Source organism: Musa acuminata, chromosome BXJ3-4 (genome assembly GCF_036884655.1).
Source record: "Musa acuminata AAA Group cultivar baxijiao chromosome BXJ3-4, Cavendish_Baxijiao_AAA, whole genome shotgun sequence".
Taxonomy (NCBI): domain Eukaryota; kingdom Viridiplantae; phylum Streptophyta; class Magnoliopsida; order Zingiberales; family Musaceae; genus Musa; species Musa acuminata.
In genome coordinates, this window is record NC_088352.1 from 7,094,728 (window position 1) to 7,105,414 (window position 10,687).

General features: G+C 48.2%; 3 protein-coding genes across 4 annotated transcripts; all 3 read left to right on the top strand.

Moving 5' to 3' along the window:
* Positions 1–381: 381 nt before the first annotated feature.
* Positions 382–1,938, top strand: LOC103981010 (transcription factor MYB44). Its single transcript, XM_009397581.3, has one exon. It carries the CDS (start codon positions 617–619, stop codon positions 1,712–1,714), a length of 1,098 nt encoding a protein of 365 aa, XP_009395856.2. The 5' UTR covers positions 382–616; the 3' UTR covers positions 1,715–1,938.
* A 2,796-nt stretch (positions 1,939–4,734) lies between these two features.
* Positions 4,735–6,235, top strand: LOC135634788 (GDSL esterase/lipase At2g04570-like). Its single transcript, XM_065145384.1, has 3 exons — positions 4,735–5,178; positions 5,272–5,752; positions 5,843–6,235. Exons 1-3 carry the CDS (start codon positions 4,756–4,758, stop codon positions 6,034–6,036), a joined length of 1,098 nt encoding a protein of 365 aa, XP_065001456.1. The 5' UTR covers positions 4,735–4,755; the 3' UTR covers positions 6,037–6,235.
* A 2,317-nt stretch (positions 6,236–8,552) lies between these two features.
* On the top strand, positions 8,553–10,516 carry LOC135634635 (GDSL esterase/lipase At2g42990-like). 2 transcript variants are annotated; one of them, XM_065145082.1, is made up of 3 exons: positions 8,553–9,021; positions 9,517–10,009; positions 10,098–10,271. In XM_065145082.1, the coding sequence occupies exons 1-3, from the start codon at positions 8,656–8,658 to the stop codon at positions 10,121–10,123; spliced, it is 885 nt and encodes a 294-aa protein (XP_065001154.1). In that variant the 5' UTR covers positions 8,553–8,655; the 3' UTR covers positions 10,124–10,271. The 2 variants fall into 2 exon arrangements, with proteins under 2 accessions (XP_065001154.1, XP_065001153.1); XM_065145081.1 differs by having other exon boundaries at positions 8,556–9,021; positions 10,079–10,516.
* The last annotated feature ends 171 nt before the right edge of the window (positions 10,517–10,687 follow it).

Below are 10,687 nucleotides of genomic sequence, written 5' to 3' on the forward strand. Positions count from 1 at the left end.
ACGCAGGCAGAACTCACAACGGCAGTGTCACGGAAGGAAGGCGCTATGAACAAGATGGCGTTTGAGGGCGTTACGATTCTGATTCGATGGGTGTACAATTACCGTCTGAAACATGGTGGGAATCGCAACGAGGCATCATTGTCCGCACCCGTTATGCGATTGGAGATCGTACGGGCCCCACGCGGCAAGCCGCTGACAAGGCACACGGTTGGTAGTGTCGTCGAGCAGACAAAGGTGGTGCCGTCGACCAGATAACGGAGATGCGTGGCCACCGCCAGCTGTATGCAAACGAAACCTGTGGGAACCGGACGAGCTCGCCCAGCAAGCCAAGCGATACCTTAACCCGGTTACCGTCGATCCTCTATAAAATCCCGTCTGTCTTCTTCGTGCTGCTACTGCCATAACTCTCGCTTCTTTCATCAGCCTCTTCTTCCTCTGGGTTTGAACATTTGCTCTAACGTAGCAAAATAACGGTCGAAATATTTGTTTATTTCCGACGGTGGCCTATCCTTCCCTATTTTTCTTTGTATTGATATCCCTCCGGGATTTTCGTTGGAATCGCTTGGGGGTTTGGATCGATCGGTTGGAGTTTTTGAGTTGGGGGAGATTGGATCCGATGGCGGCGACGACGACGACGACGACGGGGGGAAGCAGGAGCAAGGAGGCTGATAGGATCAAGGGGCCGTGGAGCCCGGCGGAGGACGAGTCGCTGCAGAGGCTGGTGCAGCGGCATGGGCCCAGGAACTGGTCTATCATCAGCAAGTCCATTCCGGGGCGCTCCGGCAAGTCGTGCCGGCTGCGATGGTGCAACCAGCTCTCGCCCCAGGTGGAGCACCGACCCTTTACGGATGAGGAGGACGAGATCATCGTCCGCGCCCACCGCCGCTTCGGCAACAAGTGGGCCACCATCGCCCGCCTCCTCTCCGGGCGCACCGACAACGCCATCAAGAACCACTGGAACTCTACACTCAAGCGCAAGCACAGCCGCCCCTGCGCCGGAGAAGACGGGCTGCAGCACCACTACGACGCGATCATGTCGGTCAAGGCAGCGGATATGGAGGACGAGGCGGAAGCGACGAGACCGCTGAAGAGGGCAAGCAGCGACGGCCTGATCCTGTTGTCGCGAGGATCAGGGATTTGCTTCAGCCCCGGAAGCCCGTCCGGGTCCGCTGTCAGTGATTCCAGTCACCATAGCTATCCGGTGATGCCGCCGCCGCACATCTATCAGCCGGTTCCGACAACTGGCCGCATCGTGCCATGCTCCTCTCCGATCCTCCAACAGACTCAGAGCGAGACAATCAGTGCTGCCGTAGCCCCTACGTTTCCCAACAACGACGACGATCCAGCTACTTCCCTCACCCTCTCCCTTCCTGGATCATGTCAGATGTCCACCTCCAAGGATCGCAAGGTCCATGCCATCTTCAAACCCAGTCACCAGAGCCAGCTGTCGCGCTCTGTTGCTGCTGCAGATCCGCAGCAGATGATACCGGGCTTTTCCTCTGCAGCCACTTCCGCCGAGGAGGGGCGTCGGCCAGCGCCTTCTCCTTTTAGCGCCGAATTCCTGGCGATCATGCAAGAGATGATCCGCAACGAGGTGAGGAGCTACATGGCGGGACTGCAGCAGAGCCGCATGATGTGCGGCGTGCAGCCGCCATCGGAGAGGGCCCGCAACGCCGCCGCCGTGAACCCCATCGGAGTGACAGATCTCGAGTAGGAGACGTTTTGGTCGCCGAGGATTATTAGTGAGCAAACGAATCGAAGAACATCTTCGTAGGAGAGAAGGCGGCTCCCTTCTTTGTAGTTGAAACCTTTCCTTTGCCCTGCTCCAACTCCTTCCTAAATTTGGTTGCCTTGCTAGTGGAAAAAGAAATTGTATAGGAGAAAGACCACAATGTTAAAAACACAAAAAAAAAGAGCAGTTTTGTCATTTTGATTTCATTTTACTCGTTCAAAAGGGAAAAGTTGTGTGTTGATAGCAGTTAAGCGAGTTCGCGACCTGCCGCATTCTGCGATGGTCATCTACTGTCTTCATCATGCAGTAGTATATTAACAATAATTATAAATTAGCTGAAGTTTTGAATTGAGAATCTGATATATATATATATATCTTAATAAATAAATTAAAAAAGGTGATGGTGATTGAGCCACACGTGATCAACGAAGAATAGTGCCACATCTCTATGGGATAAAAAGAATTGAATCACACATATGGGAGATAACTTAAAAGTCGTATTTTAGCGCTGATCTATGTCAGATACGCAAACATGTTTTGGATGACATCATTAGATAAAAACATGCTAGATTTGAACTTTGCCATAGAAGAAATGAAATCCTATCCCTATTAAGCGGTATTACCAGCAAAAAGCTTAAATGATAGATAAGAGTAGATGTAGGCAGATGAAGCAATCAGTTTGGTATTGACTGCGGATGGACCGATGCACCAGTGCGGTATTAATAGAAGACAGTGATATTGGCGCGGCTCAATCTGAGAAGGGTTTACCATCGTATCATAAGTAAATCCAATCATCAGATTCAACCTCACCAATACCACTTCCTTCATCCACCGAGTCACCAACACTACTGACTGCGATCACAACCAATGAAGAAAGCAGAAGATACATGCCACGATTGGGCTCAGCTGCAGCTGGAGGAGGTAGGAGAGGCCTGTGAATCAAGAGGGCTCAACCATGGAAGGAGACGACAGAAGGTTGTGAAGCAATATGGAGGGAGAGGGGAGAGCGCATGAAATAGTGAGGGAGGTGTCTCGGGATTCTTAAGAAGGAAGTGCGAGGGGAATGATGCGAGTTCACCCAATTCAACGCAGGAAGATGTGTGCACGCTTGATGTATCTTTCTTGCGCATGCATGCCCGCCTGCAACACTCGACGTGCTCCATTCGTTCAACTCTTCTTCCAACGTAGAGGGAGGAGTACCACCGCGTAGTACACAGAGTGAGTTATCGTCTCTCATTCTTTTCTTAGGCTCACGACAGAGGACAACGGCGTCAAAGTGGTTCTGTCATGACACCGACAACACGCGGGGACACCCGCCGTTGGGCTGCTCAACCTCGCTGCTCCTTCCCCCTTTCGACCGCGCATCATCATTAACTGGTTCGTCTTCAACAGTCCAAGATACTTGGTGGAGAGGCTGAGTGTGTCAGGCAAAAGGTGGGACTCCTCGAGTTCCTCCTCGCTCTCTCCTACACCAAAAGCTGATGCACCACCTTGGCGTGAAAGCGAGTTAAGGGATAAAGGTTTAGAATCCCATGTTTGCAATCATGGCACACACGACGACTAAGCTGTAGGAATTGACCTGTTCTTGAACTCAAATCGTTGTTGATATTAAATCAGTGCAATAGATCGAGAAGAACAGGGTGAATAAGGAGGCATCCAGATACATTGTTATTATTTCTCAGTGACCCAACACGATCAGCTCCTGGTCGAATACATGGAACATATCCGGGCCGCCCTCATCCGCGTTCGCATCGTGGTTGGAAGCTAAGGGGTCGGCGGGCCTTGCCGTTGCTTGGCTCACTGGTACGTGGAAGTCTGTGCTCTTGATGGTGAGTCCGTCCGCCCCCACCGCCACGACGTCGCCCGCGGCCGATCTCATCAGCAGCATGCATGCAAGTATTGCGAGGATAGCCATCGCCCGGAGGGAGGCCATCGTTGTCGTCGCGGGTGGTCGCCGGTTGACAACAAGAAGAAGAAAGGCCGTGAAAGGGAAGGGAGGGGACGAAGCCATTTAAGGAGAGAGGGAGGGAAGTAGACCGACGACGGTTTCGGCCATTCGAGGAAACGGGTGGCTGCAGTGCCTCTCTGACCGCTTCTTAGGTTCCTCAAGACTCTCTCTCTCTTTCTAAAGATAAGAGTTATAACACACATTCCATGATTGAGATCTACTAAATAAGAGAAAATTTATGTATAATATGGAGATTAAAAAGATGACTAATCACAAATTGTTAGGAATTCAAAGAATTAGATAGCATATATTCTATGTAACCCATCACTAAATAGATAAACATTTGGGATGAAACAGTTATCGATCTCATGTATATTAACCTTTATCCAACTTCTGTGATTTATTTTCTCGACTGTGCATGTAAATCATGAGCGCTCATTTGCCTGATATGTTCCTCTCTCTCTCTCTCTCTCTCCTCATCAACACCACCTCTTCTTGCAACTTTGAACCACATACTGCCTTTAGTATGAAGCACCCAAAACAACTGGACATGCCATTTAAAATGCGTTGGTTTACAGGACATACGTAATTTTAGATTGGCCATCATCCGGTCTCTCCATCGTCACCCTAGAACCTGTGTTTGACTTGACTTTTCGCCTCTTTTCTACCTCAGTCATTGTTGTAGCCCACGTAAACTGCTCTGTACTCTTCAACTACTAACCTTATTTTAAAGATGTAGATGATGTTGGACCTTAGATAAGGCAACGATCGACTTAGAATGAAGGGACAAATCCACCTTTGCGGTGCACTTAAGACCCATCCCCGGGTGTGCATGCCTTTTAGCCGACTTTCTACAAAGTTAACTATGTTGTACCTCTCGTATATACAAGGACCATATGGGTATGAATCCTTTAATGAATCATGTAAGTGCATTTAAAGACTGTCCCAGTGGCCTCCATTTCAGATTGGTTCACCCACCTCATTGGTGGTTGGAAACCACCTTGTGGTTGGCCTACCAGTGAAGAAGAAGGCCGAGATCTGCATCATTCCATGGCACAATTTCGTTGCTCTATTTATGCTCATCAAAGCCGAGACTTGCAGTGCCACAGCGCAAAAGATGGCAACGCCCTGGATGCACTGCCTTCTCCTCTTGGTGCAACCGCTGCTGCTGCTGCTGCTGCACGCGCCTGGCGTCGCTGCCAAAGTCCCGGCGCTCGTCGTGTTCGGTGACTCCTCCGTCGACACCGGCAACAACGACTACCTCCCGACCGTCGCCAGGAGCAACTTCCAGCCCTATGGTCGCGACTTCAACGGCGGGGTGGCCACCGGCCGCTTCTCCAACGGCCGCCTCGCCACCGACTTCATATCGCAGGACTTCGGCCTCCCCGACACCGTCCCCGCTTACCTTGATCCGTCGTTCGAGATGAAGGATTTCGCCGCGGGCGTCTGCTTCGCCTCCGCCGCGACCGGCTACGACAATGTGACCTCGGACGTGCTCGTAAGTCTCCAGCCTCAGCCGATCTTTTTGCTCTGTGATTAGGTCATGACGGAAGACGATAGTTGATGACTCGAGCTCGATGGCTCATGGCAGTCCGTCCTGCCACTGTGGAAGCAATTGGACTACTTCAAGAACTACCAAGAGAGGCTGAAGAGCTTCCAGGGGGAAGCCACCGCGCAGCAAACGATAAGCCAGGCTCTGTACATCATTAGCTTGGGAACGAACGACTTCCTCGAGAACTACTACGCCTTCTCCGGGCGGTCGTCGGAGTACACCGTGGACAAGTACGAGGATTACCTCATCAGCATCGCTCGAGGCTTCGTGGACGCCCTTTACCATCTCGGCGCTCGCAAGGTGAACATCGCCGGCCTTCCTCCCATGGGGTGCTTGCCATTGGAGAGGGTGGAGAATCTGGACTCCTGCAACAAGGAGCACAACCAGGTGGCCTCGGATTTCAACGCCAAACTCCAGACTATGATGGCCGAGCTTAGCCAAAAGCTGCCTGACGTCAAATTAGCCTACAGCAATCTGTACGACCCGTTCATGGACGTCGTCACCGACCCCACATCATACGGTGAGTTCGTCGACACCACCTTCGGCTAGAGATCAACTCTTTCCTTCTTCTCTTTGAACTCTGTCTTCTTCTTCTACTTGAGATGGGCAGGATTTGAGAACGCGGTGTCGGGTTGCTGCGCGACGGGATTGTTCGAGATGGGCTACATGTGCAGCAGGAGGAGCCCCTTCACCTGCACAGACGACAACAAGTACGTGTTCTGGGATGCCTTCCACCCGACGGAGAGGATGTACCGTATCATTGCTGATCGCCTCATGAACACCACCTTGTACGTATACAAATGATTGTTGTGCTTCATGTAGCTGCTGCGATCATGGATCGGTGGCTCTGAGGACGAATGCAACATCCATCATTTATGAATGTGTTGTCTGTGCACTCTCAGATACTTAGATAGCCACTACGGACAAACTTATGAAGGATTAATTCTCACTCCATTACCTAATAAAGTTTTGCTAATCGAATAAAAATAGGATGTCAAAATCATACGGTCAATCCCTTTGCCATATAATGCTACACCTATGCACATACCCAATGTGTAGGTTTGTTTCACTCGATGTATGCAGCATGCGTATACTTAATACAAGACTTGGAACAGGTGGAGATGTCTCTATAAAGACTTAGAATCTGTCAAGGAGATTTGATTATCTTGTTGAAGATATCAACCAATAGATTTGCATCAAAGAATTTTGGATATTTCTTTTTGAATGGCAATTATTAGTTTATCCAGAATCGCCTTAGCCTCGTAGTAAAATGCGAAATGACCATCCGACAATAATATATGATATAGTAGTGCTCGAACGAAGAAGGAAATCGGTGCCTCCCTCCTTTGTCGATTCCTGTCTAAAACCATCAGTATTAAGTTTAGTCTAGTCGAGGCTTGGCTTCACCTATCTAATTCTTTTGATATATACCTCAATTGAGCCTTCAATATATTTAGAAAAAAATAATTCTCAATAAAAAAAAGGTTCGTCACACAAGCAATCGATTTATAGAAAATAATAATAAAAAGATAAAGGGAAATCTCATCAGAGCAAGCTTTGTTCCTTGCTTTCCCAATTAACCACAAACATATTGCAATAACACCTCCAAAAAATTATTGTTATGAATCAGTCGGTACTAAGAAGGGGGTGAACTAGTGCAGTAATAAAAATTACATCGGTTTCATCATCAAAAACCGAGAATCAACAACTATTACCAAAACCCATGAATTTTATAACTTTCCATATTTCATTTATATTTAAGGCATGAAAGGCTAATAAAGATGATCGATAGGTTAAAGAGTTGCATCATTCTGTAATTTTTTATATAAATTAATAAATTCAACGTGAATCTGATGAAGGTCAGTAACAAAGTAAACTTATAACTTTGATACAGCATGGATTGCCATGTTGTTCTATGCAGCTAATCCAAAGTTCCCAATCGCAGACACTACCGATGTCATTTCTTTCCTTTCGATGTGAATGAGAAACATTTTGGATGGAACAACAAGGAAAATACACCGACGCTGTTGATTGCTTTCGGCGTGCAAACTCTCAAAGAGCAACCCCACCATACCTGGCATCGACTACAGTACTCGCAGTGCGTGGACGTACATCACATGATTGCATGTACTGTTAAATTGTAATCATGATCCTTTATAATTTAAATTAGTTTAATTAATCATGTACAGTTAAATTAGTTAGATTACATGATCTGATAAAATATATAATTAAATTAATTAAATTATGATGATTGACTAATAAAAATTTTTTATATTATAGTAAGTTCGCTTAGAGGATACTCTTGACTAAAGGAACTCTTATAATAATTTATCATAAATCTTTTGCTCTCGTCTATAAATAGACAGAATCTCTAGGGACTAAATAATATGTGTCATACATGATACAGTTCAAATTTTATAATTTCTCTTTTTAATCTTCTTGAACCATCAATAATAATAGTCATATAAAAAGATAGAAAAAGAGGAGAATGAGTGTCTAGTTCTCTTTGTAGATCGATATCACTATGATACTCGGATTCGAGGGATAGTGTCTTTGCATATTACATAGAGATCTTTTTCAGATAACATAGAAAAGTACGTATCGTAAATCCAATCTAATGTTATTTGATTTCAATCATGACATAAAATTTTATTCACGTTTCATATATTAAGTCACAAATATTATTCTTACTCAGTTCTATTCGATGTCTACTGGAACCCCACATCTCAAAGTGCAACACAATAACAGCCTCTCATTATATCAGTCCCTCCTTAGACAAAGAAGCAGTTACGTAAAGGAAGGACAGTAATCCTTGTTGTCAAAGGACTTCAGTTCGCATGTGTTCAAGTAAGCGCATCTATGCCAAGCTAAAGAGTTGATACAGCTCCATCCGTGACCCGCACACGGTCAAGATCACGCGACGCACGATTCTCGATGCGCTTTCGTCCTGCTTATGTACGTATGTATAGTGGTAGTATTCATTAACCGAAACAATGATGTACCGTCAGCTTGCGTAAGGTATTGTGGTCCAGCCGAGACAACGACGTTGTGAGGAGGGTAGCAGTTGGCATTCAACGCAGCGCTCTTTAAGAGCGCTCAAAGACAGTTGGCCGTTCGATCCCCAATCTTATGACCCCCATAACGTAAGTGGAAGACGTGGCATCTGACGAGTCATATCAAATCGTCATCTGTCCGCTTCGCTCAATATTATTCCCACCTAACGGTTTCCCTCTTGGCTGTATCACATTAGACGCAATAATTGTGATACGGTTGGTTGATATGGGTAGCTTAAATCTCTTCCTATGATGACAGTCTGAGAGGGCTGTAATGTAACAAAACACTGTCTCTGAGAGACCTCCACTTATATTAAGTATCAGAGCTTCCTCGTTCCCCGAACAGCGAAGCTGAGTGCACCCGACGGCGATGGCGTTCGTCCTCCACGAACGCCTCCTTCTCTTCCTCGTACTCTTCCCTTCCCTCGCCGCTCCTTCTCGCGTTCCAGCGGTGATCGTCTTCGGCGACTCGACCGTCGACGCCGGCAACAACAACTTCATCCCCACCATCGCCAGGGCCAACTTCCCGCCCTACGGCCGGGACTTCCCCGGCGGCCGCGCCACCGGTCGCTTCTGCAACGGCCGTCTCGCCACCGACTTCATCTCAGAGGCACTCGGCCTACCGTCGATCGTGCCGGCCTATCTCGACCCGGCCTACGGCATCAGGGACTTCGCCACTGGCGTGTGCTTTGCGTCGGCGGCCACGGGGCTCGACGCCGCCACCTCCGACGTGCTCGTAAGTCCCGCTTTGCATGCATCTTTAGCTTATTGCATCTATTTCATGTACCAGAGGGAGTATAGGAATGAGAGTTGGTGTAGCTTTGGATCAGAACCCCAGTAGAGTTGTCCCCTTCCTCTCTCGGAAACGTGAAAGGTTCAAGTACGAGGCTGATGCATGTACGTTTATGGAGCAGGCAAGGAGGACAAGTGGCAATGGTGACAGCTAAAACCCTTTCTAGATAAGGATCGAGTATCTAAGGATTCCTACTCCTTTGAAGTGCCATTCTCAGTTGCCTCTTTAGTTCGCTAAAGATACATTACTTGCCTATTTCTCGGAAGACATTACTGTCACTTTAGGATGGCAGCTGCTTTCGTAGGTATTTGGCATGATGAGTCCAGTCATTGCCCCCAGACTCGTTCGATTAGGTTGTCGGATTTAGTTGGATGTTCTACGCTAGCTATAATGAAGTGTTTGTTAATGGTGTGGTCTTCCGTTCTTGATAATGTGCAGTCTGTCATCCCCCTACGGCAAGAGATGGAGTTCTTCAAGGAGTACCAGCAGAAACTGGAAGCGTACCTGGGGAAGACGAAGGCCAATTACATCATTAACGAGGCCGTGTACATCGTCAGCATCGGCACCAACGACTTCATCGAGAACTACTACTCGGAGGTGACGGAGCGGAGCGAGCAATTCACGGTGGAAGAGTACGAGGACTTCCTCATCCGCCACGCCGCCGACTTCCTCACGGAGCTCCACCGCCTGGGGGCTCGCAAGGTGTCCTTCACCGGTCTCACCCCCTTCGGGTGCTTGCCGTCGGAAAGGACCTCCAACCTCATGAACCCGGGCGAGTGCATGGAGGAGTACAACACGGTGGCCAGGGACTTCAACGCTAAGCTGCAGGCACTCACGACGAGGCTGTGCGCGGCGTTGCCGGGGCTGAAGCTGAGACTTGCTCCTTTCTATGATCTGTTGCTCCACGTCGTGCAGAACCCGTCCTCATACGGTGAGTTTGGGGAAGCCAAGCTTTAGTTTCTGCTCCTCTCTGCGACGATGATGAGGTGGGTGTGCTCAGGATTCGAGGTTGCGAGCAGAGGATGCTGCGGCACGGGGAAGATAGAGGCCAGCTATCTCTGCAACCAATGGAACCCCTTCACCTGCGAAGACGCAGACAAGTACGCCTTCTGGGATTCCATCCATCCCTCCGAGAGATTGAACCGTCTGTGCGCCAACCAGACGCTGAGGACAAGCCTGGCTGAGTTCGTGTGAGCTCCTCCCTTCTTATGCACCGTTCGTCATTACCATACTGGCACAGACATGATAGAGACATCCAACCATCGTCAATGTGTACTTCAGTGACTGATCGTGAATTCTTTGAGAAGCCTACAATAATTAGTTCATGGAAAATGTAATTTCTCCTACTGTTTCCTCATCAAATAACTGTACTCTGCAGCCTGGGCTGTCTTATATGGTTACTACTAAATGCTTGATCAAGCAGACGACTCTTTACCAACTATACTTGTAGGCAGGCATATCCATGGCTCTCTCTCTCTCTCTCTCTCTCTCCTCTTTGGCTTTCTTTGACACACACAGCATAAAAAGGTGATCTTTATGCTTTTTTGGCTGGCGAAGTGATGAAGAAGCTCGGCAAACAGGAAAGGGAGGAAAGTCCACCCGGGCCCAC

What these genes read in the sequence shown, in the direction of transcription:
- LOC103981010 (XM_009397581.3), top strand. Translation starts at nt 617, where the DNA reads ATGGCGGCGACGACGACGACGACGACGGGGGGAAGCAGGAGCAAGGAG.
- LOC135634788 (XM_065145384.1), top strand. Translation starts at nt 4,756, where the DNA reads ATGCTCATCAAAGCCGAGACTTGCAGTGCCACAGCGCAAAAGATGGCA. An exon ending in ATGTGACCTCGGACGTGCTC is followed by an intron (nt 5,179 to 5,271) that starts GTAAGTCTCCAG and finishes GGCTCATGGCAG; the next exon opens with TCCGTCCTGCCACTGTGGAA. An exon ending in CACCGACCCCACATCATACG is followed by an intron (nt 5,753 to 5,842) that starts GTGAGTTCGTCG and finishes TGAGATGGGCAG; the next exon opens with GATTTGAGAACGCGGTGTCG.
- LOC135634635 (XM_065145081.1), top strand. Translation starts at nt 8,656, where the DNA reads ATGGCGTTCGTCCTCCACGAACGCCTCCTTCTCTTCCTCGTACTCTTC. An exon ending in CCGCCACCTCCGACGTGCTC is followed by an intron (nt 9,022 to 9,516) that starts GTAAGTCCCGCT and finishes GATAATGTGCAG; the next exon opens with TCTGTCATCCCCCTACGGCA. An exon ending in GCAGAACCCGTCCTCATACG is followed by an intron (nt 10,010 to 10,078) that starts GTGAGTTTGGGG and finishes GGGTGTGCTCAG; the next exon opens with GATTCGAGGTTGCGAGCAGA.